This window comes from Vulpes vulpes, chromosome 9 (genome assembly GCF_048418805.1).
Source record: "Vulpes vulpes isolate BD-2025 chromosome 9, VulVul3, whole genome shotgun sequence".
Lineage (NCBI taxonomy): Eukaryota > Metazoa > Chordata > Mammalia > Carnivora > Canidae > Vulpes > Vulpes vulpes.
In genome coordinates, this window is record NC_132788.1 from 45,488,492 (window position 1) to 45,516,183 (window position 27,692).

The 27,692-nt window shown below is 43.5% G+C and overlaps 1 protein-coding gene across 12 annotated transcripts in view; it reads right to left on the bottom strand.

Moving 5' to 3' along the window:
* Window positions 1–391: 391 nt before the first annotated feature.
* Window positions 392–27,692, bottom strand: part of STARD13 (StAR related lipid transfer domain containing 13) — a 519,929-nt gene continuing 492,628 nt past the window's right edge. For 11 of the 12 annotated variants that reach the window (XM_072719982.1, XM_072719984.1, XM_072719983.1 and 8 more), the window contains 10 exons: window positions 25,207–26,591; window positions 23,891–24,061; window positions 22,576–22,735; window positions 14,675–14,873; window positions 9,311–9,521; window positions 8,565–8,679; window positions 7,495–7,716; window positions 6,109–6,326; window positions 3,064–3,240; window positions 392–2,131 (listed from right to left, as the gene is read on the bottom strand). In XM_072719982.1, the coding sequence (XP_072576083.1) occupies window positions 2,014–2,131; window positions 3,064–3,240; window positions 6,109–6,326; window positions 7,495–7,716; window positions 8,565–8,679; window positions 9,311–9,521; window positions 14,675–14,873; window positions 22,576–22,735; window positions 23,891–24,061; window positions 25,207–26,591 (2,976 nt within the window). In that variant the 3' untranslated portion in view covers window positions 392–2,013. Of the gene's footprint in view, window positions 2,132–3,063; window positions 3,241–6,108; window positions 6,327–7,494; window positions 7,717–8,564; window positions 8,680–9,310; window positions 9,522–14,674; window positions 14,874–22,575; window positions 22,736–23,890; window positions 24,062–25,206; window positions 26,592–27,328; window positions 27,447–27,692 lie in introns of those variants that run through there. The other variant, XM_072719988.1, reaches the window with a different exon arrangement.

Below are 27,692 nucleotides of genomic sequence, written 5' to 3' on the forward strand. Positions count from 1 at the left end.
GCATGGGCATCCCTGAGACTTGTTAGAAATGTAGACTCTCATTCCAGACTGCCTGAATCAGAGTCTGCATTTGAACAAGGCCTCCAGGTGATTGTGTGCACGCTAAACTCGGTGATACGATTCATCTTTGTGTGTCTATCACATTTTCCAAACACCTAGGATTCTATCTCTGGACCGGTGTTAAACTAGACTTTGTTAATCTTGTCTATGCATATGAAAGTAATCCAGCATATATGGTTAAACCTAAGATGCATGGCATAAGTGAATTTGTTTTGTTCACAGAGCACTGCCTAAATTGAAAATTATGGATTTGCTGGCACCTTCTTGTGTAGGCAAGGAAATAAAAAATTCCTGGGTCATAAACAAATGGTATGATTTCCTTTGCACCATATAGAACTCATACATAGCATTTTTATTTCTCTCAATAAAAGAATTGCACATTGCTTATAGGAAAAAACATTACATAATAACATAAGTGCATACAATACAAGAAAGGGGAAAACACTCATTTAAGTTTTTTTTCCTCCCACACCAGTTGCTAAATTATGATACCAATCTCTCATGGATTACCAAAGAAAATCTCTCCCTGAAGCCAAACATAATAATTTATCTTCCTCTCTTTAATTGCTGAATTACAATAAAACCCACTCCACAACTAAAATACATTAGCAATTGGTTAAGGAGAGTCGATCTGCTTAGTCTCTACAATAATAAATAAGGTTGGGTCAAACATCTAGGTAAGCTTGACTGGCTAATGAAGAAATATGAAATTAAGAAACCTGTTTATATTTTCTAAAACTAATTGCAGAGCATAGTTTTGGTTTTACCATTAGTTTAAAACCCTGTCTTTCAAATCGCAAAACTTTAATGAATTCTATCTTTAGAGCATCATATGTAACAAAATAAGAATTCCCTGAAACTGTAATGGTCCAGGACTCTCAAATGACCATCACCTCCCCTTGTCTGGTGTCCAGAGTTAAGTTCAGTGCAATATATTGGTAAGAAAATACCAATTAACTGTGACCAAGTAGGCCACTGGTCAGAGAATGACATTTAAGAACATGATGAAATGTTATCTATGAAAACTTGATAAGACACAGAGCCTCCCTTTGGCTGTGAATATATAAAGGCTATCCTATTTGGCTCTAACCAGCAGGGAAAAGTTTCTTTCAGTTACTTATGCTGACTCCAGTGGCCTGTGGGCATCTGACATTTCATTGAAACTGCACCGGCTGGGTCCACTGGCAACTGGTAACCTAGCCTTCCACTTGGTCACAACTTCTTCCCCACTTCTTTGCTTTTAAGAGGAGTACAAATTATTTTCCTGGCTCTATCCAACACCCTAAGCTCAGTTTTTGAGTCACACGCACAAACTGACAACAAATAAGAACCTTGTACTGTTGTTTTCCTTTGGTTAGCTAATCTTTGGTTAGACAGCAGGGCAGACTGACAGATTACGTTTTTACACCTTGGTGTTAGCAGCAGCTTCTGCTCAGCTTACAGGATGGTCGTAGGGAGATGGGAGAGCAACTTGGAAAGAACCACAAAAGTGAGGAAAGGACTCACTGAGTCAGATGCATTCCTTTTTGAAAGATGCAATTATATATAAAATTGATACTGTACATATATACAGCAAGGATAGAGATATACACACATATGTACATAGGCTATAAATACATTTATTTACAGTTAAGAGTATGCTTCTTAGAAGCCTTTAAATAGCAAATTCGGCAATGCACAAGGAATAATCCATTTAATTTTAAGTAACATAGATAAATGTTCTGATTTTAAAAAATATTATATTAGTAGGGATGTAGCCATCTCCAGGAAGGCTAAGAAAGTTCTCAGAAATTCCTGCATCTTCAACATTCCAACTTCTCAGTGTTTCCATTTTTAAGCATTAACCATGTCACTCAGTCTCTCTCTCTCTTGCTTTCTCATGAGCACACTCTCTCTCACAAGTGTTTCCGTTCACTTCCTCTTCCCTGAGTTTGATGTCACACTGGGGAAAACTCAGATTTTAGTCTCTGGACCCTCAGCAATGAGGGGCTGAAAAGAGTTTCTAATCCTGGCAACTTCTGCTGCACACAGATGTCCAAAGCCTTTACTGTACCACTCTGGAGAGTGACCTCTGTGGAGACAAAAATCATAAAGAAAGTGGGAAAACTTTTTTCCAAATCTCAGTACTTAATCACGACAGAGCATGCTGTCCTGTGCCCTGCCCATTAGTGCACTCGCCTACAATTCAGGGCTGACCCCTGGAGGATCTGAGAACCTCATTCTGTCATCAGGTGCCTTGAATATGTCTCTTTGGCCAAGTATTCAGTCCATCTTTTCAGTGTTCATTGGATGCTTTACAATGACACCATCTCCTCAGGGAAGATTCAGACTGAGTTCTGGAATTCACTGAGAACATTCTGTTTATATGGTACCCAGACCGGAACTTGTTCAGCGTCATGACTGCCTTGATGGGGTTGGATTTTTTTTTCTTAAGATTTTATTTATTTATTCATGAGAGACCCAGAGAGACAGCCAGAGACACAGGCAGAGAGAGAAGCAAGCTCCAGGCAGGGAGCCCAACATGGGACTCAATTCCGGGTCTCCAGGATCACGCCCTGGGCTGAACACTCAACCACTGAGCCAGCTAGACATTCTGATGGGGTTGGATTTAAGCTAGCTTCTTCTCAAAGCAGGGTAAGAGGAGAGGACAGCAAAGAGAGAGCTGGCATAACAGCAGCACAAGAGAACGGGACTCGCCTTTACTGAGCAGCCACCATGTGTGTGTGTTTGCTCTGTGCGGGAGGCACATATAGGTAAGCAGGAGCAGCATGGAAAAGAAAGAAAAGCCAAGGGTCACAGGAGCAGGTCAGGGTTTTAGGAAAGATGAGGAAAAAGAAAACAGAGAAAAGGATCTGTAATCACCTATGAAGGCATGCTAATGGCACTGTAAAAACAAAGTAGAGCGAAATAAGAAATCGGGATGACAAACAGGGCCCTGGCGATCCCACCACTGGAGCTGAGGCTCAGACAGCGTGCCTGCCACCCTGGGGAGGGCACACTTACTTCAGGTCTATCCTGCAGATGTGGGTCAGTCTCGACTTGCCAGAGCCACACGGTTCTATCAAGTACTGGGAATCCATCACCACAGCCCGCACGCCACCCATGAGCTGGGCTTCCTCGTGCTCCACAGAGAGGGACACCAGGGTACACATTCCTTTGGGCAAATCGGTCTTCCAGGTCCTGTCACACAATAACCGGCACATCAAAATTAAGGCCAAGAGAGAAAGAAAACCCTGGGCATGGCATTGAGCTGTGTTTTCCTGCTCAAATCCCAGACCTTAGATGAAACCAATGGCTTCCATAAGGGTGTGTAAAATTTTTACACTGCAATTCAAAGCAAGGGTCTCAGCCCTCTGACCTAGGGGCCAGAACTGGTCTTGACACTTCTAATCTGCTTCTGGAACCCCAAACCGAGGCCTCAGAGGTTCCTGGCCATTACTGAAGGATTGGCCTTACAGGTTTAGAACTAGGCCTTGCACATTCAATTCAGTCAGCAAACACCTACCGGATACATGAGTATCCACACGAAGGTACACAACCAAGGGAGAGAAACAGGCATACAAAGAGACCTCTAAAACACCAAGGTAAGCACAGTACTGTGGCTGTGCACACAGTGCTCTGCAATCCTGTGGAAGGGAAGGGAAGGGAAGGCACACAAGAGAAGGCTTCCTGGAGGAGGTGATGCTCAACTCAGTCTTAAAGGAAAACAATGAGCTGGTGGTGCCCAGCCTGAAGCAAACTAGACACATGTGGACTGCTAATTGTTTTCAAATACCTGAGTGGCTCCTGAGTGGAATGAAAAAAAACACAGTTGATTTGGCCCCAGCAGGCAGAGATGGGATGCCATGTGTCACTTCAGTATAGAGACAATCTGACTCAAACGTGCTCTCCAAAAATGAAACAGGCAATCTGAGGAGCAGTAAGTTCCCTGTGACAGGAGCTATTCAAGCAGAGAGGGGGCTTTCACTCAGGAAAATGTGGTAGATAGAAGTCAGGAACCATGAGAGCATCTGTGTCAACCATTTCTATCATAGGACATAGGTTTCATTATCATAATCTCAGCTATTTACATCACAAATCCTATCCCTTGCTTGGCCACGTCATCTATAACTTTGTCCATCCTGTCCTACCACACCAGAAAGAGAAACTATTATACGTGCCCCACAAGAACAAGAAGCAAGCCCTATACAAATGCCTAGTAGCTTCTCCATGGGTGTGACCATTCTCCTCATGTGCGATGATATGATTAGTGATAAAGATTGGGAGTTGTACAGATTTGTGGGGATAAAATGGGAAAAGCTTCAGTTAACTATCACCAGAAGCTCCTGAGGATTTAAAGAAGATCAAGCAAGAAGTAAAAGTGGCAGTCCTAATTGGACTGCTAGCCTATGTAGAGAAGCATTTCAGCTCTGTGACCTACTCACCTTGTCACTTTCTACCTTCTTGTATCATAATAACCACAGGAATCCCTGTTGTCAGAACCATGTCTGGTGCATGGTTAATTTTCCTGAGTGTTGAGTTCTTCCCCCATGAGCCTCATGATCCACCCACTTTCTTCTTTAAGTTGTAGATCAACTATCAATGCTGTGAGACTCTGCCCTAACCACTGTATTTAAAATTCAACCCCTTAATCACCGTCCTATCTTACTTATCCTCCCCTCCCTTAATATAAGTAACATTATCCCCTTACTTATTATTGATTGACACTCCCTTCCTGATAAAATGTAAATCCCAAGACAGCAGGACTGCGGTCTGTTGTAGTCACAGACCACAGCCTCCCCATGCAGCTGGAATAATGCCCTGTACTAAAAAATAGGCTGGCGGGACTGCTGGGTGGACAGAAGGAGGGAGGTTCCATGCATGGGCTCTGGCCCTCAGCCCTCTCTATGGCATGGCCCCATTCCCATGGCTGCCATCCCAGAAGAACTATTTAATCTGCTGCTTATAAGAGTGAAGATGTGAAATTTGAATTCCATGAGATGACAAATGTTCCCATAACTGTGGTAATAAGCCACCCTTAAGCCTGCTCACATTCTCCTCCAGGATCCCTAGGTTGCTAAGATAAACACACATATTTAGGGAAAAATGACCCTTAAAATTCAGAGTCCCAAGGACCAACTCCAAAGGCCCATGTGAAAAGTGACCTGTAGTTTGCCATCAAAACGAGTTTCATAAAGAAACTATTTGAAATGTACATTCAGCAATTTCACTAGTGATTCCTTTTACACTGTTAATCTACGGGAAGAGACAGTGTTTGCCATCAGTTATCAATTAAAAAAAGAGAATACATTGTTTTAATTATATTTTATTTTGTTTCTTAGTATCCTCAGTCCATGTTCTTTCTGATTCAATGCTGACTCACCAGCCCATGTGCACAGCTGTACTGGGCATCCTTCCTATTATTGGTTGAGCACCCCCTTCCAAACCCAGAGGGCAGGGAGCCAGAGCTCAACCCATACATCGATCAGAAGCAATACTTCAACAGTAGACACCAGACTCGCAGGCCTTGTCAGGCCCTGAAATCTCGCTGAACATCTGACTGTCTCTACAGAATTGGACCTTCGGAGTTGGGCCAAGCTTTCCATACATGGCAATGAGTTGTGAATATCTGAAGTTATACAGATGGATTCTGAAATTACACACACTTCTATCTTGAGAGCTACACAAACCAAAGCCTTGCATTCCCGAGGGAGAAAGGCCAAATCAGGAGAAAAGTCAGACTCAATTTGCATAATTTGGCAGAAAGGGCAACTGGACAAACAGCAACTCTTCTGAGGAAAGAACAATATTTGTGGCCTAATAAGCCATATGTTCCATAATGAAAGGAGCCATCAGAGAGCCCAGCAGAGCTGTAAAGTGGGTGCAGGAAGCACGAAGTCAGGCATAAATACAGCAAAGTCAGTTTTCACCAGGGAAATGAGCGCTCGCTTAGCGTCCCCAGTGGAGGCTGAGCTTTGATGGTAGAACCCTGCGAAATGCTTAAATATGCAGATCTTAATCTGCTTTTGGGAAAAAGAAAAATATCTTAAACCCTACAGTCAGGCTTACCTGAGGACCACAAAGTCTCTGGAAGGATGGGGGGCCATGCTGTTCAACACATACTGATAGATTTCTGTGTGCTTGTCCAGGGTTTCCACAACCTTCCACTGCACAAAATCCTCATCCCACAGGTGGCGCTCTCTCAGCACACGATTCAAAACCACGGAAGGGGGCGCTTCCACCTCCACGGAGGCCTTCCACAGCTTCAGAGGATGCCCATCTCCCACCTTAGGAAAAGACACCACCAAAGGCTGAAGAGGTCAACGAGTTCCAGCCAGAACCTACCATTCTTCACTGGACATTCAGAAAACATCTTCGATTGTGTAACTTGAACAAGTGATTCTGGACACCTCAGGTTTTTTTTTTTTTTAAGATTTTATTTATTTATTCATGAGAGACACACACAGAGAGAGGCAGAGACATAAGCAGAGAGAGAAGCAGGCTCCATGCAGAGAGCCTGATGCGGGACTCGATCTCAGGCCTCCAGGATCACGCCCTGGGCCAAAGGCAGATGCTCAACCACTGAGCCACCCAGGGATTCCTGGACACTTCAGGTTTTAAAGTTTTAAGATGTTGATCTTTAAGCTTAAAAGAAAAATAATAGTGATAATACAAATAATAACCACCAACACATACAGTATGTACTGTGTGCCAGGAAAGATTCTAACCCATTTGATTTTTAAATAATCCTCCTCTGACAGTGCTAGGATTAGGTTCATTATGCAAATGAGAAAACAGGCACAGAGAGGCATGAGACTTGGCCCAACATCACACAGCTAAGAGATGGGGATATGACTGGCATCCAGCAGCCTAGCTTCACAGTCCACACTCTGATGATCTATCAGAAATATGCCCGGTGGCATATTTCTTCTGTATGACTCTGTAATTGAAGGGCAGAGTCAGTAAGCAGATCCCTGCAATAGGGAATGCTCGGCAATCTCCAGAGTGGATCCTTGGCCTGTTCAGGTGTGTGCCAAACCCCATGGACAGAGCGGCCATTTTCATTTATTTATTTTACTTATTTATATTTTTTTAGAGGTGGTGGGGGAGTGGCAGACCGAGAGAGAGAATCCTAATAAGCAGGCTCCACACCTAGCATGGAGCCCATCGGGAAGTGTGATCACATGACCCTGAGATCATGACCTGAGCCGAAATCAAGAGTTGGACACTTAATTGAGTGAGCCACCAGGGCACCCCTGGAATGGCCATTTTTAAAGCAAAACAAATCCCTACTTGTTACACATGGCTCTTTGGGGGTAATTTTTTCCAACCCCTGAGATTACCTTTTTGAGATTTTATTTACTTAAGAGCATATGCTCACCAGGGAGTTTGACGCAGGAATCATGACCTGAGATGAGGGCAGACGCTTGACCGACTGAGCCACCCTGAGATTACCTTTTTGAAAGCAAGATCTGTGTTGTCTGTGCTGGAACATGTGACCCAGCCTTTGAACTTCTCCTTGGCTTCTTTCTGGAGGCCCTGGACGAGATGCTCCAGGTACGTATGGAAAGTTGCCCCACTCTCTTCCAGCTGGGTCCCCAGGTCTTCCAGAGTTGGAGCATGGATCGCAGCCTCGACATAGGAATTATGGGACTGGGCCACCAACTCTTGAGGGACCTGGACCAAGAGATGCATGAAAGAGCAACATACTGAGCTAAGGAAAAGCTGAGGCTGATAGTTAAAGAAAGCAAAGTAATTTTGTCAAAAACCACAGTATGGGCAGTGGGCCTAGTGCCATGGGGCCAGGGATGTTTGCCCAAGATTGGCGGCAAGGCTGGGGTGGGAGCATTTCCTAAAGTCGGGAAAAACAAATACGTTTCTGAGACTACAGTTATTATTCAAAACATTTCAATGACTTCCCTTTTAGTCTTTCCATTTCCCTTTTATTTTACTTTAAACGTATTTTTATTCAGTTTGGCAAAATGTGGGCTGAGGAAACTTTAAGCACACAGACCTAAAGGAAACCTCAAATATGACTTAGAAATACCTTTACCTTTTTAGCACACTTTCCCCATTTACAAATGCCAGTTATACCACAAAAAGTATGCCAGAAGTCTAGTCCAGTTACTTCTTGAACATATCTGCAGCTATACGCAGAGCTGTCATTGATTCTTAGTTGACAAGGATTGCTCAATATCACACACACACAGATGTTGAACCTCGTCAAGTCCAAGTTAACAAATGCAACATAATTGGCAGGCTGGCCTTGAATCTGGCAACGGAAGGTAATGTAACCGTTTTCTTGAAAACCACCATCACAGCAACCCCAGGTGTCTAACCGGCAGAGCCTCAATTGTACAGCTAGCTCCTCACATTTCTTAGAGGCAAAGACCGGAGCTACGGAGTGTACTATTGTCCTTAAAAAATCAGGAATGAACACATATGAGCCACAAATGTAGCAACCATTCCAAGCATCTTATGTAGCTCCAAGAGCTGTGAGAAAGGCTGCTGAACCTTTTGCTCACCTCAAACAGTCTGTTGCATTCTGTGATCATGTGGGCAAGCCCCTGAGCTGCGGCCAGGTTCTCACTGAGGTCCTTTTGATCTGGCTTCCCGGTGGCATATTTCTTCTGTATGACTCTGTAATTGAAGGGCAGAGTCAGTAAGCAGATCCCAAACCCAAGGGCTTTTCGCAACACAGAGCTCATCCCTTTTGTTTTTGGGTCATGCCCGGATGCTAATCCAGATCCCAGGCTTTCTCATTGCCAAATAAAAACAATGAGCACATGGCCTAAATATTCTGAGTCAGTTTAAGAGTCTGACAGTTCCTAATGAAAAACCATGGAAAACTACAAGGGCAGGAAAAGCTGCTGGGGGAGAAATTATTTTTTCCCCAAGTTTGAAACCACATCACTGCAGGCAGCTGTTCTGGAGCCTTAGGTCCTGCTTTTTTCATTAAAGATTGTAAATATGACTTCTACTCTTTCCTGCTTCCCACTCACATACTACACACAGACCACAACACTACTCCTCAAGCTTTCTGGATTGCAATGGGCATCCTTCCATACTACTGGGATTCATAACTGAGCATGGGAATTAAGTCTCCTTGGAACATTTTCTGATTATAAACTAAATGGTGGCAAATCCCCAAGCTGAAATACAACACAAGAAGGTGTGTGTGTGTGTGTGTGTGTGTGTGTGTGTGTGTGTGTGTAATCAACCAGGGGAAATACCTGGTTTAGGATCATGGCTTTTGATGAGAAAAACCTACCTGGGGGAGCTTTCTTTCTTCAGTAAATTAAGATGGAAGAGGGATGGGGCCAGACACACAGCAAGATTCATGGGCGTCATCTGGTTCTCTTCCACCAAGTTGACCACGTCGTTCAAAAAACACAGCAGTGTCTGCAAGACCTCCCTGCTTTCATCGGCCAGCAGCAGGATGGCAGCCTGCACTGCCTGCAGCCGCTGCTCCTTGGGGACATCTGTGGACAAGTGGGGGCCAGGTCATAGGGGAACAGCCATAGAAAGAGCCAGCGGGGAGACAGTGAGTGAGCTTCCCCTTCTCGGGGATGAAGATGCGTTCAGAGACAGGACCATCATCAACCACCATGGCCACAGCCACAAAGTACGTCATTGCTCAGGCCTCACAGCTGGTAAAAGAGAGGCAGAGATGGAACTGGAACCCCAGCAGTCCAACTCCAAACCTGCCATCTTCACAGCGAGACGCTATTTGGCAAGGGACGCCCCCTGCCGGGCCTTTCATGGTTTCTGAGCAATCCACCTGCTCGGCTATTTTCAATCTTGTTTTCTGCTCTGGCTGAAGTTGGCAATAGGCTGGGGCACTGTTGGTCTGGCTTCCCTAATGCCACCTCCCCCCCCGCCCCAGTCCAGACAGCTTGGGAAGCACCTTTCAGGATGCCGAGGGCTCTACAGAGCCGGTTCGGACACCACTGTCTTACGAGACATCAGCCTCGCCTTTCCCCATCCCTGGTGGAACAGCCAGGCCTTGATGCCAGCTTGGCACAGTTAACTGTGAGTGGTGGGATCCAGCTGGCTGGCTCTCTGGAGTGACTCCTAGTGGGTCAGCTCCTTGAGGGTCAGCTGCACACATCTTTCTTTTTCCTACAAGTCACCCGGGCTCAGTGCAGAGGACATGTGCTATTGGCTCCCTGTGGTGACCCAATGTCACATACTTCATAATCTTGGAGACTATGGAAATTGAGGTTGTACCTGGGGAAGAGGAAATAGGCTCACTAAGGTTATGGAGAGAGGCTGGCTGTGCCAGGCCATTCTCCTTTAGGGTGGCCCTTGTGGAGTGGTGGTGATAGTGGGTTAGAAGGTCACTGGTCCCAGATGTGAACCGATGGAGAAAATCACAGCAAATGGGTGCTAGGCACTGCATTTTGCTGCCCCCTGGATGTGTTTGTTACTGATCTTTGAGATCTGACTCACTGCCCTTATTCTTCTCACTCTGAAAGTTATCAGCAGCAGCTCACTTTGGGTACATCCTCTTTCTTAAAATACCATGTCCTAGGGCAGGTCTTTGCAGTAGGGTGTCTGTCCTTTGAAGGGATGGGGGAATGTGCTTGTGATAATCCTTGACTTGTGAGAAGAAAATATCAGGATTTCCAATGGTGTTTATGTTTTCTCTCATGCTTTAAAAATACTGATTGGGTATGCTTTAAATGTTTTTTTTTTTAATTTTTTATTTATTTATTTATTTTTATTTATGATAGTCACAGAGAGAGAGAGAGAGACAGGCAGAGACACAGGCAGAGGGAGAAGCAGGCTCCATGCACCGGTAGCCCGACGTGGGATTCGATCCCGGGTCTCCAGGATCGCGCCCTGGGCCAAAGGCAGGCGCCAAACCGCTGCGCCACCCAGGGATCCCTGGGTATGCTTTAGAATGTGCACCGTATATCACAGTATAGTTCTATTATGAAAAAATAAGTAAGTAAACATGCTCAGGTATTCACTACTTATAGGGGTACATGATAAATTTGGAGCCTGCTGCTCCAGAGAGGCTGTGGGGTGGTCTTCTGCCTGGGTCCTACTCTCTCCATCGGACAGCCCGGGGTGGGCACGCTCCTGGCACAGGCAGCCAGCAAATCCACATTTCTGGAAAAGCCTGACTATATTCAGTGTTCTAGAACCCATCTTTAACCCCACCATGTCCACTGTGCAGCACAAGATAGACCTGGGTTTAGTCGAAAAGAACCATTTTGTTCAAATTCTTTTTTTTTTCATTTTGTTCAAATTCCAGCAGAACTTTTTTCTTTTTTCTTGCTTCTGTTGAAATAGAAGGAGACACCACTAATGATTTCAAGCTTGTACTGAAGTGTTATAAATTCAGCCAAGCCATTGAACTGCTTCTAAATATGCTGCTTTAGCTAAGGTGTCTAGTGTATACATTGTTTAACTTAACATGGCAGGCCTTCTCTTCCAGGACACAATTTTTAGGAGTCATCTGTCATGGCTTCATGTCATCTCAACTTTCTATTCCCTTGTCCCTTTATCCGTCAGGAAGTATCTTCTATGATTTTTCTACTAAAAAATGATTGTGAAGGTGAACTACTAGTCCTTAAATTCAGCATTCATTTTGGATCCTATCCTCTTGGACCTTTGTTACACTGACACTTGTAGTTCCTGCCTCTTTCTCAGCTCTCAGGGGACCATTCTAGATCTGCATATCTTGGTGTTGATGATGGCAACCATGTGGATGACTATCAGCACCTCAAACTCAACATCCAGTTGGTCCTGAACACCTCTGCTCTCCCTGCCCTCAAACCAGCTCTCCTTCCCCTCTTTTCAATATTCTCCCAGTCCCCAAATCTGAAGACTACAGAGTAGTCTCTGATCCCTCCATTCTCCCTACTGTAGACCAGTGGGTTTCAGCTATTTTCATTATCCATCTAAACTCTAATGAATCATTTGATAAATATCCGAGAAGTAACACAGCTAAAATTAGAACTGCTCTGGAGAAGTGGAGGAAGAACGGTTCCTCCCTTTGACTCTAGAGTCTACCCATGGAACACTGAACTTCCAGTCTCATTGCTGGAAGTCACTGCAGGTAATCCAGCACCTCAGTTAATGTGTCAGCTTATCACTAACCCTCTGTTCTTGTAGAGTCCAGTATCTCTTGTTCACCACTTCCAGATTCATGGGTGACTAGAGCAGTTCTGATGGACATGGGCCCTTGTGACAGGCACAGACCTGGCTGCCTACTCGACACCTACTCTCTCCTTCTTCCTCCATAAGGAAACACACTTGCTGTTCGAGTGCAGGCTGTAATAATCTCAGGGAAGATGAGCCCTTCCCTCAGACCCAGGGCATAACCATGTTGGCCTAAACCCCAAATGGTAATCCCAGCCCTCTTTCCAGCGACTGAATTAAGGGAGAACGTATAAACCATTTCTCACCTATGTGACCAAGATAAATGCTAGGAGCTTCTGTAAATTTATCTCCCTGATAAAAAGAGACATATGTCCCAGGAGAAGCCCTTCTGTTCTCTTCTTGCCTTTGAGTGTGACTTTGGGAAGACATGATAATTGTAAGTTATGGTAATTGTATTGCAACCTTGAGAGCATAACCAAGAGAGGCTGACATCAGCCCTGGCATCACGGAGCTATGAAATTAACTGACTCTGGAATTACTTAATTCCAGATTTCTTACCATGTTAGATTATAAAATTTCCTTATTGTTTACTTGTTGGATTTCTGGTTCTGTCTTTACAGCTGAGAGCATTGTAACTGGCAACCACCTCAACCCCCAAGGGTTCCTCAGTGCTTAATGAATCGCGTATGAACTCTTTGCCCTGAAATTCAATGCCCTTCCTTGGGATGGCCCCGGTCTCGTTTTTCAGAGTCACTGGTATTGTGTCATACAGTTACCATTCACACAAGCCAGACGGACACCCTGTCCACTCCTGGCATATGCTCATGCTATTTGTGTCACTCAACAAGTGTTCCTTTCAATTTCTCCACCATCTGTTGTCCACACCAAGTCCTGGTACTCATCTCAACTTCCTTGGGTTTTCTTTGTAACCTTATTATAGAATTTCTCCAGTCTTGCTATATGGCAGTTATGTCTGTACATGTCTCATCTCCCTCAGCTGTAAGGTATTTAAGAGCAGAGAGTAAGTCTTACCCATCCATACCATCTGCAGCATCCAACACAGTGCCCTGTGCGTAAGCGGAACTCAGTTAATGTTTGCTCAGCTAAAATAAACCCTTCTTTGATCTGGTTTCTTGCTGGTGAGTTTCAGAAAGGACCAAAGGGATTTATCTCTTGGAAATAATCTGGCTTTAATCTTAGACTAATGTCAACCCTAACCCGAGAACTGAGTAAATGTAAAGAATCATATATGATAGTTCCAAACCATGGGGGAGGCTTAACTGGAAAAATGCAGATCAACCTCTATGGTAACAAAATCATGAACTATGTTTGGGTTCATGCAACACGTATCATTAATTTAACTTAACCTATTCACTTTGACACAATAATATTTATTTAGTGGGTCATCACTTTATCCTGTTTTTACAAGTGGTATTTATTATAATCCTTTTTGGACTTGCAATATTGTAGGTTCCTTAAGCACAGTTAGCACAGAATTCTCTCTAGCAGGGATCTTCTTCAAGTTGGATCAATTCCATGTTGAGCCTCATTTCATGTATATGTTCCTGAAAACTCAAAGTCCACATGCCAAATACATTTCTTCTAAAGAATCAGAACTTGGACCACTAAAATAATTTATAATCATAACATTATTGCATCAAGAAAGAGTCACATGTTGATTTCTAATACCCCTTTGTAATACCTTTAGAAGGACATGCTTTTTAATCATTGTTTTATTCAAGGATTATTTTAATTACGGGGGTTTTGCTGAGAATTATTAATTTAACATCACTTAAAAAATTCCAAGTGAAAATACAAATTGTTGAATTAAGCATAAGCTTGATTTGGTTTGCTTGCTTTTCATCAATTAAAATACATTGTACTAAAACACATTTGTTTTTTATTTCTGGTCATTTTAACATATTTGGCTTTGAATTTCATGTATCTCAAGGAAATGCTTATTTTTTTTAAAAATTAAAGTTTTAAAAAACATTTATATATGATATAAATTCTATTGTGTCCCCTTTTCACTTTAAAGTTATTAAAAGTACATTGAGTGTTTCAGATCTTACACAAAATCCTACTGAGGAGGAATATTTTGATGTCAAAAAGGTATTTTTCTGCATAAAAAATGGCCTGGAGATTTTCATATCAAACTGTGAACAAAGTTTACTTCTGGAAAGAAACAGAGAATGATACCTTTTATACATTTCTTTATGGATTCATGCACTACTTGCATAACTGGCAGACAGCCTATAGAATGCTTTAAGTTGGGCAGCCCGGGTGGCTCAGCGGTTTAGCGCTGCCTTCAGCCCAGGGCGTGATCTTGGAGACCTGGAATTGAGTCCCATGTCCAGCTCCCTGCATGGAGCCTGCTTCTCCCTCTGCCTGTGTCTCTGCCTCTCTCTCAGTCTCTGTGTCTCTCATGAATAAATAAATAAAATCTTTTTTTTTTTTTTTAAAGAATGCTTTAAGTGGATGGGTGCACACGGGAACACTGATCTGCAGTACTTCCACTTACACTGATAGATGTGGAGGAAGGTCTCGCTGAGCTTGTTGGTGAAAAGAGGCTCTGGGAGGTCCCGGAAGAACTGCTTTACCATATCTGCCACATCATACGCAGACTGGTCCTCATAGCTGACATTCTCAGGGAAGTTCTCATTCATCTGACGTAATGCATGGATTCGAGATTTCACGCCCGATTTTCGAAAAAGACCCACCTGAAACAAGTCACAAGGACGTGTTAGTGAGGCCACCTTCACCCCAGCCATTCTCTTCCTAAGGCAAGCACCTTGAGAGTGATGACAAAGCATGGAACCAGGACTGGATGAGCAGCATCTGCATCCAAACTAGTAAATTGTACATTACTAGTTTAGTTGCTCTGGGCAGTAGTAGTAGAACACTAACTCCGTCTCCTGTAAAATGAAGATAAGAATAATAGCCCACTTTGCAGGGCTATTGTGGAGACTAAATGAGAATATGTGTATGACTGTCTTTGTAACCTGTAGCCTTCTAACACACTAGATGCTATCATGCCATTCATTTATCCAACAAGCAGTGATTAAATACCACTCTATCTTAGGCATATTTAGAGTTGCTAGGTGTCAAGAGTGAACAGACCAGACCAAATTCCCTGCTCTCTAGTGTTTACACTTTAGTGGGGGTTTTGAGAAAGTTTGGTGAATGGATGGTTCACTGGATCCCAGATAAGCAACTATATTCAGTGCACCTCTGGGGGAGAGGTTTACAAGAAATATGCTTGTGAATCAAAATAATACCATGAGCATGTATTTTGATTTAAAAGTCTTATTTCTTGTCCTTCTTTGGAATCCTTATATGGATTGTGTATGTTTCTCATGTGTGCTTAGCATTCATTATTCTACCTGGATGGTCATTATGTGCATAAGCTCTGTCTCCAGCGAGGATTCCTGGGTGGCATTTTTTCAGACTTCAAGATATTGTCTTATACCTTTTTCATCCCTAGGGCTGAGACTACTCTTCTGCTTGACAAAATGGAGCAGCAGTAAGGGACCCAGGAGTGAGGTGGTGCAGAGCCCTAGGAGAATGGAGATTCCAGCAGGGGGTTGGCAGCTTACATTCTAGGCCCCTCTAGAGAGGCTCTGCACTCTGGACTCCCCTCGACCCAAGAAAGGACTGAGTTTCTCTCAGAGCTCTGGTTCACAGCAAATTTGCATATCTGCTATTTTTAAATGCCCGTAGGGCACTGAGTTGCTCAAACTTAGCCCTTCATTCAACCCTCAATCTCTGCTTTTTCTCCTTCCTCAAGGGCTCTCAGGTTGGCCCACTTCCAAGAAGCAAGGTAAGAATATTCCCAGTGGTTAGGCAGGTAAGCAACAGCACACCGGTGAGCCATGGCTCCTCCTCTCTATGCCTGGGGAAAGGCGCTAGGCCGAGTCAGGGCTGCTCCACGTGCCGGGCCAGCCTTGACCCAAGCTCAGGTGTCTGAGGAGAGCTCCCTTGGTTATTGCTATAAATGGAGAGCAGTTCTAATTCCTTTAAAGTATAGTGACAGCAGGAGAAGAATTCCAAGCAATTAGAGAATACTCAGGGTTTTGTATATGTCAGCTGAATGGATTGTGGGGGAAATTATACACTGCTACTTTTTGTGGCAATAAAAATAGAATTCTTAGTAATACTTTTTTGCACTCCAAGCCTTATAACTCTAATTCCACAGATCAGGATATTCAGGTTTATTGTCACTTAGGGGAAGAGAGGAAAAAAATAAAACAAGACAAAATCAGAGAGGGAGACAAACCATAAGAGATTCTTAATCATAGGAACTAAACTGAGGGTTGCTGGAGGGTAGGGGTGGGGGTCTAGGGTAATTGAGTGATGGGCATTAAGGAGGGAACATGATGTGATGGGCACTGGGTGTTCTATATGACTGATGAATTGCTAAAGTCTACCTCTGAAACCATTAATACATTCTATGTGAATTACTTTAATTTAAATAAAAAAGTTAATTGCTTTCTTTTTTATTTTTAAAGTTTAGAAGGTCTAGAAAATGAAAAGCTTTGCCTACTTAGATGACTCTTCAAGAATCTAAAGAACATGTATCATCCTCTGGCAACTACTCCAAACTTCACCAAAGTGCTTGAGAAGAAAGCATGTACTGTCAAAAGAAAAATTCAAGATGTCGAATGAATGATTGCTAAAGTGAGCTCCATCTTCAATTTGTTTACATTCTTCACTCCTCTAGTTCTGGAAGGAGGCCCGAGACAGTGCCACAGGGCTGTGCTACATGGGAGTTCTCAGAATCTAAATGCCTAGAAGGTGAATTCTTAAGTGTGACTCACAAACATTTATCCTCACGCGAGTTGGTGTTGTTATTCCCTTTGAGAATTCCTGTTCTTTTCTGAGCAGCAGAGAAATATTGATTGGAATCTATCAACAGAATAAAGCAGACAAGTGTTTGTGTGTAAACTGCAGAGCGTCCACTGTGTCTTGCTGGCTTCATGTTGGGTGTACATTGGTGTACATGTACAAACATATCCCGCCGGTGTTTTCTTTGTATTGTTCTGTTTCCAAATGTCTTTCTAGTTTCAGCAAATATTGTTATTTTAATTATTTTAGACATGTCTGGAGCTCTCCAGCTGCAGGCTCTGAGCTGCTTGTTCTGACTTAGATCTCACAGGATGTCCAGAGGGCTGTCAGGTATTTATTTGTTCTGCTTCAAATTCTGACATTAACCTTCCCGTCCCACCCTTATCTTCCAGGGATGTGGGAAATATCTGTGGGATCTGTGGATTTTTGTTGGAAGCACAGAAGGAAATTTCTTTCCTGAACCTAATAAAGAAAATGTGGTCTGAACTCAGACCAGATCCCAGATGTAGTAACTAAGGATGGCAGTAGGGAAACGACAGAATGAAACCTCAGTCTTGAAAGCGCCTGGAACTGATGGTAAAACGAACCCTGGACCACCCTACGTCTGACTTCTTGTCACGTGAGCTCATGAATTTCCCATGGTTTACTCCATCTCAAGAAAAGCTTCTGTTCCTTGCAGTGGAAAACTTCCCGGACACAGTAACTAAAGATTCTTCCAATGGTATAGAGATCCGGAGAATAGGAAGAAGTCTACCTACCTTCATCCAACAACCAAGGGTGGTGACATGAGTGATTGTCAATAATCCTTTCTTCTTAGAAGAGTTTTCAAAGCAGTGATGAAATCTGCACTTCTGGTGAAAATTTTTTTCCAAGTGAAAAATAGAGAGCTAAAGAAACCATTTTAAAGCTGTTGCTTTTGAGGGCAGCAGCCTCGTCACCACCATGAAGGGGAGGCTATTCCAGATCCTTCAGCTTCATTATGAGGAAGAACCAAGGAAAGTAAAATGTCTTCCATTTGCTTCTGTGACTGTCACAGCTGGTAGTCACATAGGGCCCCACACTTGGTTTAATTCTCTGCTGTCACCGTTCTGAAATTCTTAATAATTTATGAACAAAGAATCTCACATTTTCATTTTGCACGAGGCCTGCAAACTCCATAGCAGATCCTATTCTCATGTACCTCTAAAGCATGGCTCAAATGCCAGCGCTAAAAAGGGAAGCTTGGTGGTCAGCAATGCAGAATTCATTTTATAAGGATCATGTACCATTTTCCAGGCAAAAGGGTGAGTGGTAAGTATTCCCTTGGTCTTGTTTTACTTTCTTCTCTTTTGTCTTCCACCCAAAAGTCCAGGTGTGAAAAAGCAAGGACTCAAAGCATAATCTGAAAAGGCCCCAGAACATCACTTATCTCATCTGAGGTAGGTGACAGGGCTGGGAGGAACACTCATCGGGTAGAGGACACTTGTATTGAGTAGGAAGTGTCTTCCCAGCGTAATTGGGCTTCTAAAACTTACTGTTCCATTAGAAGGAGTGGTTGGGCACGAGTGTTGCATTAGAATTCAAATTTCATCTAAATAATATAAACTCTCCTACTTGGCATCCCTTTTATGCTACTCCTTTCAGTACTTAATGATGTTTATTGAGACTTCCATTTCTTATTCTTCAGAAGTATGCTAAGCTAACGAAGAAAGGTTGGTTTTATTCAGAAAGAGAAAGGTTCCTAGGTATGGCATGCGGCGGGTTCTGATTCTGAACCCTACAGGGTGGGCCTCTCCTTGCAGTGACTTCATATTCCTCAGGACAGGCATAACCTGTGCTTCCATGCGCCACTGATTTAGGGCAGAAATAAAATCTCTGCCAACAAAGCAAGGCTCCTCTCACACACTGCTATGTCTGAATACAAATGGTTCATAATTGAAGGCTAAACTTCCTTATTTCATCTAAGGCCAGCTGTGAGGGGGAGAATGGATACCCTTTGTTTGATCATATATAAACTGTTCTGCACTTGGGAGTGTGGGAGGCAAAATGTTGGCAATGTTTCAGGGCCCTGTGGGGCTGCATTCAACTGTTAGTGATGAATGCTTATGTTTGAGGTAGACACTTAGTATGGGGAAAGGGGGCCCAACTCATTGCAGGAAGAAGCCCCCTTCCCTGAGACCCAGGGCAAAACCATGGGAGGGTCTTGAATGGTGGCTCAAGAGGACCATGTAAAGAGAGGCAGCACAAAGGCCCATCAGTGTGGTTTAGGGAAAAGATGTTCTGAGATGTTCTGGGTTTCCACCACCCAGGGCCTGAGATCTCAAGATCCTGCACAGACCTGAAGCTTTTTAGTTCCAGGGAGGTACTACTGGCAAAGGAAGAACAGTGTAGTGTGATATGTGTTTTTTCCCTCTTATTCTTGTTCCCTCTTTCTTTACTGATTCATTCATTTTTATTTGCCCTTCCTCACTCTTAAATCTCTAGAATAATCTTCCTTTTGATACTGGTTTTTAATTCTCCATTGTGTGTGTCCTCTTTTCCTTTGTTCCCTTCTTATTACCACCTTCCTTCTTCGCAGGGACCAGAGGCTGATCCCTGTGTGCTTTCCACACTCTGTGACTTACCAGATGGGAAGCCCTACAGATGTGGAGGGCTTCATAAGGTAGTAATCGGGTCTGGTGAAAGTCCCTTGGACATCTTACAGATTCATACTGATACAAAAGAGGGTTGCATTAATCATTTTGGTTACATTTAGAATCTGTATTTATGTCCTCAAAATAAGTCTGTTTCCTACAAAGCTTTTCCAGCACATGCTTTTTTTTTTTTTTTTTTTTTAGTAAGGCATTCTTCCAGATTTAAAAAACAGTTGGAGGCTTGATATGGAGACTGAGAAAAAGCCAGTGAGCCAAGACTGAGGAGACTTTGGTGCCTATTGTCCTTCCCTTAATTTGAATCACTTTTGCTTCAGAAAGGAGACTAGACCCAACAGCAGTGGTCTCACTGGTGGGAACCATTATTCAGAATCTGCAGGGGTCCCAAGTGGTTTCCAGTCTACACTAAAGACTATGTAGTGAGTAGAACAGTTGTATTAGAATTCATTTATTTCCATCCAACTTTGTTCAAAAAAGAATTCAAGGTGACTTATTATGATCTATAAAATGGGTAAGATACAATTAAAGATAATGGATAAGAAAATCTGAACAAAAGGAAAATAAAGATAAAAAGAGTAGCCCTAAGTAGGAATGATGTACAAAATTCATGCCAAAAATTTACATATATTTACTGCAGGCAGAACACACATTTGGCTCCAATCTTTTTAGCAGCTAATATAGAGAGGAAAACATATTCAGTTGTTCTTAATATAAAACACACACTAGTTGTCCTAAAGAAACACAATGCCTTCAGGTGTTGGAGCCAGAGAAAAACTCTTCTAAGATCAGAGGAAGGACACCATCTCATGCAATAATCAATGTTATCAACAAAATCCTGACACTACATTCATCAGTGAGTCGTTCAGGGCCATTTCTCCAAGTGTCTCTCAGCATTAGAGATGGTATCACTCCAAGTCCACTGGGACAAGCAATTCTAACAGGTGGCAGCAGAGTGTAGTTTTTAAAGACCTGGACTATGGAGTTAGCTTTTCAAGCAAGTGTTGGCTATACCATTGTCAGCTGGGGGATACACGACCCAAGGTGGATATAGCATTAAATGAGACAATGAATGTAAAACATTTAGAACAATGCCTAAAACATGCCCAGAACTCAAGAAATGTTATCACTATTAAGCTAATGGCAGAGATGGACTGCATTTCCTTTAGGTATGTCTAAACAAACACTGTTTTCTGAACAGAGCTTCTGCTGATAAGCATTCACTGGCCATACATTATAATGTTTAGAACAAAGTATTTTTTGTTCTTAGTAAAAGGCAGAGCCAAAGGTTCTAAGAGAATTAGCCAAGAGGAGGAATGAGTCTTATATACCCTTAGGAAAATTGAGAAGCGTAGATAAATATGTGTTTGAATAAAAGGTTACCCTCCACAAAACACAATCGTGGGTCTGTGTTAACAAAACAACAAAAGTACAATTGAAGACACAAAGTCCTATGTGAAAGGGCATGGTTGCATTGCTTTTAGGGTTGCAGAAGAGATCAGAGTGGCATTTCCATATATTCACCTAAGTCCACCTCTCCAGCAAGTTTTCTCAGTAGGATATTCATAGATCATCTACCTTTGATTAATGTGCAATTTTGGTAAAAGTTCTAAAATAAAAAAAAAAAGACAATGCTTAAGTAACTGGATTCATTGGTTTGCTCTACTTGGATATTATTCACAAACCAAGTAATTTTGGCTTAATCTGCTAAGCACTATAGTTTTAGAAAAGTGATCTGTTGTCCTTCTTTCTGAGAAATAACAGGTAAGCTACTAAGGCCATTTCTCAAAAGGAAACAGTCCTCACCACCACAACAGTAAGAGCAACCATTCCTGCCCTTCACTATGGCTTCTAAAGAAATGGGGGAAATGTATACTTCTCTAATAAGGCAAGAGAGGGTTGCAATTTATCAAGTGGGAATATGGCCTTCTTGGGAAGAAAAATGTCTAAGAAATGAACAGGTGTTAATTTGGAGGAGTGAAGGCTGAACCTAGTACATTACAGAATGGGTGGTGCTCTGGATCCAATCACAGGCCACCAATTATGGTGGTCCCCCAAATAGTCATGGAGACAGAAAATGATCTCTGAATATTTTGTGTGGCTTGAGCTTTTTAATCAACTCTATAAGATGAGGGGATATTTGATTTAGCTGATATTGTTTTCATAGTTTACTTGTATATTTTAAAATGACATAAATAAATTTATCTTTGATTTAAATTTTCCTGGTCATGGTGCTGCTTCCAAAAAAAAAACAAAAACAACAAAAAAACAGAATTAATAGGTGCCTGGGTGGTACAGTCGGTTAAGCGCAGAATTCTTTGTTTTGGCTCAGATCCTGATCTCAGAGTCCTGAGATCAAGCCCCATATTGGGCTCCTAGCTCAACACTGAGTCAGCCGGAGATTCTCTTTCCTTGTGCTCTGCCCCTCCAGCTTGTGGCCTTGCTTTCTCTCTCAAGTAAATAAAGAAAAGTTTTTTAAAAAAGAATTAATAAAAGAAAATATAAAAACTTAATTCTTTTCTCATAAATAATAGAACAGGGATGAAAGAATGCTATGAAATCAATGATGGCAGTGGGGCAACAATTAAAAAGGAAATGCAGGGTAAAGCGTAGTAGCTCCCAGTTTCTAGGGAAGGCAAATTTGATAGCACAGATACACACTATTAACACACAAACTATTAACATGAATTTTCACTCAGAAAGACAAACAAAACAAAAACCAACCAACCAAACCAAAAAACAAAAAAACCCAAAAACCATGAATTTTCACTCAGGACGTCATTCAATTCCCAGTGAGAAAATACCCTCAAACAGCCTGACCAGGATGTAGCCTGGGTAAATGAAATACTGACATATAATCACAATGCCTTTTACTTTTGGCGAGGCATGTCTTATGTGACACTGGAGAGATCCGACTTCATCTGGCTTATTTTGGGATTTACAACCATACCTGATCGAGGCAGTTGCTACGCAGATATCTGAGCGCTTGCTGAATACTCTGAGGCAGGGGTTGTCCTGTTCTCTGGACGTGAACTATGAGAGGAACACCAAAGACAGTCTTGTCTTTGTAATCAGGAACTTTCATCCTCTTCATGAACTTTGGAACTGACCTAGAATTCACAGAAACCAAGTCATGCAAGCCTCCTGGGGCAGTCTGTAGAGAGAGGCTGTGAAAGCAAGCAAGAGGGAAGCCAAGCTTTTGTTGGAACAACCAACAGGCACAGGGGGAAATGAACAACTCGCTTTTAATTAATCACATGACATGGAAGTACTATGTGTGCCCCTTGCCTATGTTAGATCTCTAACTATGAAATAGCATGACTCACGTTAGAGGAATCAATTTATGGCTCTATTTTCAAGTGAAGAGGACAACTTTCTAATCTAATTGTGACTGGCACACCTCTCAAGTGATAAATACTTGTCCCAAATAAGACAAAAAAGAACAAAATTTTAAATTCTAAGAAGAAGAAATTTAGCTGGGGGTGGGGGAGGAAGGATGGGAGAGAAGATGAAACACTTCTTGACTATGTCCTTACTTTTTTAGAACCGGTTACACTTTTTAAAGGAACTTTTAATATACAAGCATATATTCATTTGACTATGCAATTTATAACTTCCCAAAATATTTTTATAAAGGCACTGTCGATTTCTTTCTATACACAGTATATAACATAAGACAATTAAAGACATATTTTATAGTTTTTCAAATCCACCAACTCATCTAAAACAGGTCCATATTTAGGTTCCAACACATGCTTTTGTTAGTTCCTTACTATAAAAGTTTACTGCATATTCTTGTTTTTATTTGCCAATGAAGTCAAAGTAGGAATGTATTTGAAGAATTAAGTGTTCTTTGAATGAAATCAATGCTCTAAGCGTTGAGCTCTGCATTGAGCCAGAAGGTACAAGTGACAGCTGTTTCTTTGCAAACTGCCAGGATTATTTTATGGCAAGTTTATTTTTAATTCCTCTGTTCACAATTAATCACCCTTTACTTGTCTCTTTTCCTTCTTGGAACCTCACTGCTTTCCCTGGAAACTAACAGCTACAGATAAAGCAATGCTTTCTGTCGGCTACATCACATCCAAGCTGCAGCAGCACAGAAGGCAGACGTGAAGATAGAACTCCTGCCTTATTTTCAGAAGATCGGCAGTGAAGTCAACGAGTGGCTTCTTCAGGAATCAGAACTTAAACACTGAAGCTTTTGCAACTGCATACTTAGCTCTAGAACAAACGATCCCCTCCTAAGTGAACATGCTACGCACCACGTCCAGCCGTGTTTATTGGACATGGAGTACTTCTCCATGATGGCTGTGAGGCGAAGCAGTGAGAAACGCTGGAGCAGGTTCAGCTGGCCGGCCGTCTGGTTGCTGATGTGCGGTGCTGTGGATGACTGAGGCTGGTGTGAGAGCTGGAAACTATTCCATCGGAGTCGCCTTTACCAGAAAGACCGTCAGAGAAGCCAGTCACAAAGTGGATGTGATATTGGAAAACATAAGATGTTACTAGTTTTTAAGTAGCTAATCAAAATAGTTTCTGAGCCAAGGAAAATCACAAAGCAAATGGAACAGAAGACACCAATGCAGAGAAGAAACAAGAAACTACTTCAAATCTGATAAACCCGGGAAAGGTTCTAATAAGGGACATAAATACATTTTATTTGTTTGTTTATTCCTAAATTTGTTCCCACAGTGTTGAAAGCAGCTGAGACAGTGTATGTGTAGGTGTGTGTTGACAGAGAGACAGAGAGAGAGAGAGAGAGCTCAAGATGGAGAGTGAGATCTGGAATGTTCTGGAACTGTACAACATTTTCACACTGCCATCCTGTCTCCATTCCAATGCTCCTTCTGTGGACATGGAACCCGGAGGTGGCAGGCACAGACTAAGAAGTACCCCTGAAGTGATACCTCAGCGAACCCCAAGGGACATCTCATTCAACAAGAGCCCAGCAGCATGTACAGTATTACTGTTTCCACTAGTTAGGCCCTTCCAGGGCCATTTTTCCAGGGTGCTTCTGAAATGGTCTTTGTAAAATAGCTTTGTGTATTTTGTAATTGGCATCTTAAAGCCAACATAAACTTGCAAAGTACACACCTTAGGTCTCAGAAATCTCTCACAGGATCAAAAAGAAGTTTAAAAATTTGAGTTAGAGATGTTTTAATTATGACTGCAACAAGGTCATGGGAAGCACAGGTGCTGGGTTTCCCTCACCAGTGGTTCCTGAGGGTGCCTGGCATAGTGCTCTCTGCATATACACTCACACTTTTTTTTTTTTTTTGAGTAAAAGTAAGATTGAATTAAAGAGAAAAGACTCAGAGAAATGAATGGGAGTTAACATGGATTCGATTACCATGATATCTGTAGAAAAGATACACTTCTACTCAAATAATTCCTAACTAACTAACTAACTAACTAACTAAACTAACTAACTAACTAACTAACTAACTAACTATATATATATATATATATATCACTTCAGCATCAGGCATTTAGTAAGCTCTCTGTAAATGTTCATTAAATAAACAGACCATAATTATTAGGAAATGGATTAAAAATTATCTCAGAAAATCATGCCACCAACCTGTTTGGCCTGGTCAGAGAGGCCCCGACGCCAGAGTCCCTCCTCTCTCTGACCCCAGTGGCCTCTGACTCATTGAGAGATGTTCCATCTCTTTCCACATCACTGGGTGTTGTCCGACCTTCCGAGACAGAGTTGCCTTCGAAATCTAAGGTGATCTGGTTAGGAGATGGGAAGGGGCATAAGCCAGGTTCTCCAACCAACGCATCGTGTGTCTGCAGTTCAGGCAAGATATTTTTTGACCAGTCGTCCACTACCTCTTGGAGCCCATTGACATGGTGTAGGATGTCATCTAAATGGGGGAAGAGGTCATCTTTCTCCAAGTCCAGGAGGTCTCCTGTGCTGGCGTATAAGTGGGAGCCCGGGACGTTGTCGTAGATACTGACTCTGCTTGCTCTGTGGCAGGATGCCATGAGCCTGGGCTCCCTGGCACTGGGGCCCTGCTGTCTGCCCAGGGAGATGCTACCGGTCCTCCAGTTAACCCCATTGCTACCGTCTGTTGGTGACAGGCTTTCAATAGAGAGCGCCTTGGGGAACGTTCCTGGTTTGTGATCCTTGGGGATATGCACCACCAGGTTCTCCTGGGAATGAAACTCGTGTGTGTGGTTCGGGTCGCCTGCGGCCCGCGGTGCCGGCCCGGCCAGCACATCCAGGTCTTCCAAGTACATGCCTCCGCGCTTGCTGGCCTCCTGGCACTTTCGCTCCTTCAGGCCGGGCGTGCTCACCCCACTACTGCTGTTTTCCGACTGGCTGCTCTCCCCACTCCACTTGCCGGCGCTCAGGAGGCCTCGGGTGCTGGCGGGGGAGGGCAAGCTCTGGATGTCTCCGTTCGGTATGGGCACGCACTGCATGGCCTTGAGGGCGTCCGGCTCCTGCTGCAGCAGCGGCCCGCTGATCACCAAGCCCCCGGGCCGCCCTGGCCCCTTCTGCCTGCCGTGCGCTCCCTTCCCTCTGAGAGTTTCCATGCGTTTCAAAAACGATTTGGCTCTGGCCCTGGTGGGTTTCTCATTCTTTGGGTGCAGAGGGTAGCCGAGGGCGTCCTTGGGGGTCGGTGAGCCGCTGCTGCCCACGAGCGTGGCGTCCAGCATGGCCGGGCTGTCGGGGCGGTCGAAGGGCTCCCGGCCGGCGCTCTGGCTGCCCGGCTGGCTGCGGCCGTCGCTGCCGCCGCTGCTCTCGCTGTGAATGGAGCACACCTCGGGCTCACTCAGGTCCGTGAGGACACTTTCACTGCTGGTGGTGTTCCTCATCCGAATGTCTCCCGATGACCCATTTCTGTCTCCTCCGGGGAACAGGGTGTGCAGGTCGTCCACGCGAGACCACCGGCGGCTGGTTCTTTGGAAAGTCCATTTGTTGCTGATGCAGAGATCTTCCTCATCCGAGTCGTCGCCCTGGAAAACATTAAAGGCGATGCTCATCTCCAGGCAGCCTGGACGCAGTGGGAAACCGGGTGCGCCCCGAGGCGCGGTGCCCCCCCCTCCTCCTTTCCTTCCTCCCTTCCACTCGCGCCCTCGGGCGGCCGGTCGGTCCTCGGCCACCCCTCATTGTCCCGGCCACCCTCCTCCACCTCCTCCCTCTTCTCAACCTGCCCAGCCTTCTTCCTTTCAATTTTCATAGAGTCTCTGAATCCTTTCTTCCTCTCTAAGTTTTCCTTGACTGATTACAAAGGGCTGTAATTACCATCTGACTAGACGTCTAAATATAAAACACCTGCAGTTCTCTTTTTCGGAAACTTAATCCTGCCAGAAAGGGCACTTCTCTCCTGAAACCTCTTCACTGAGCCCCAGGACCATATTTCCAGCTTCCCTCTTCGGAACCTCAGCATCAATCTACCTCAAAGCTAACACTCCTCACCTTAGACTCCCAAGCCTGATTCTTACTGTGTATTTCTTGTATAAATTAACAGCAAAATCACCCACTGAATTCCACTATTTTAAGAAACTTGGGAACACTTCTAGACATCACTCCTTGAGGAGTGTCCAATCCAGCTCGCTCTGCTTGGCCTGCCTTCTTGTTTTTAATCAACTCTGAGTCTAAACGCCTTTTGTCAGGACACGCATCTCCGGGCTGCTGCGGCCCCCAGTGCTCTGCCCTCTCTTTCACTCTGTACCTCACACATTTCTTTTACCTATCTGGGTGCTGAGTATGAATCCCCTGAGGGATGACAGTTTTGGTTCCCTGTGGCGAGAGACGGCCTCCTCATTTGTCTTTGGGAATCCTTAGTGACCCAGAACAGATCTTGACCTAGGGCAAAAAAATAATAACTTCCTTCCAAGATGAATGGGTTCATCAGCGTCTTCCCCCTCCTTGTCAGGCATATTACCAACACCCAATTCTGAAATGACTTCCAAACCTGTTCCCTCATTCATATCTTCATTCCCATTCCCTTTGTGTAAGCCTTTGGCACCTCTGTCGGGGTTTATTACAGTAAAAGCCTGGCTAGAATCCTTGTCTCTGGCGTCTTCTGTATCTAAACAGCTTTCCACAGTGGA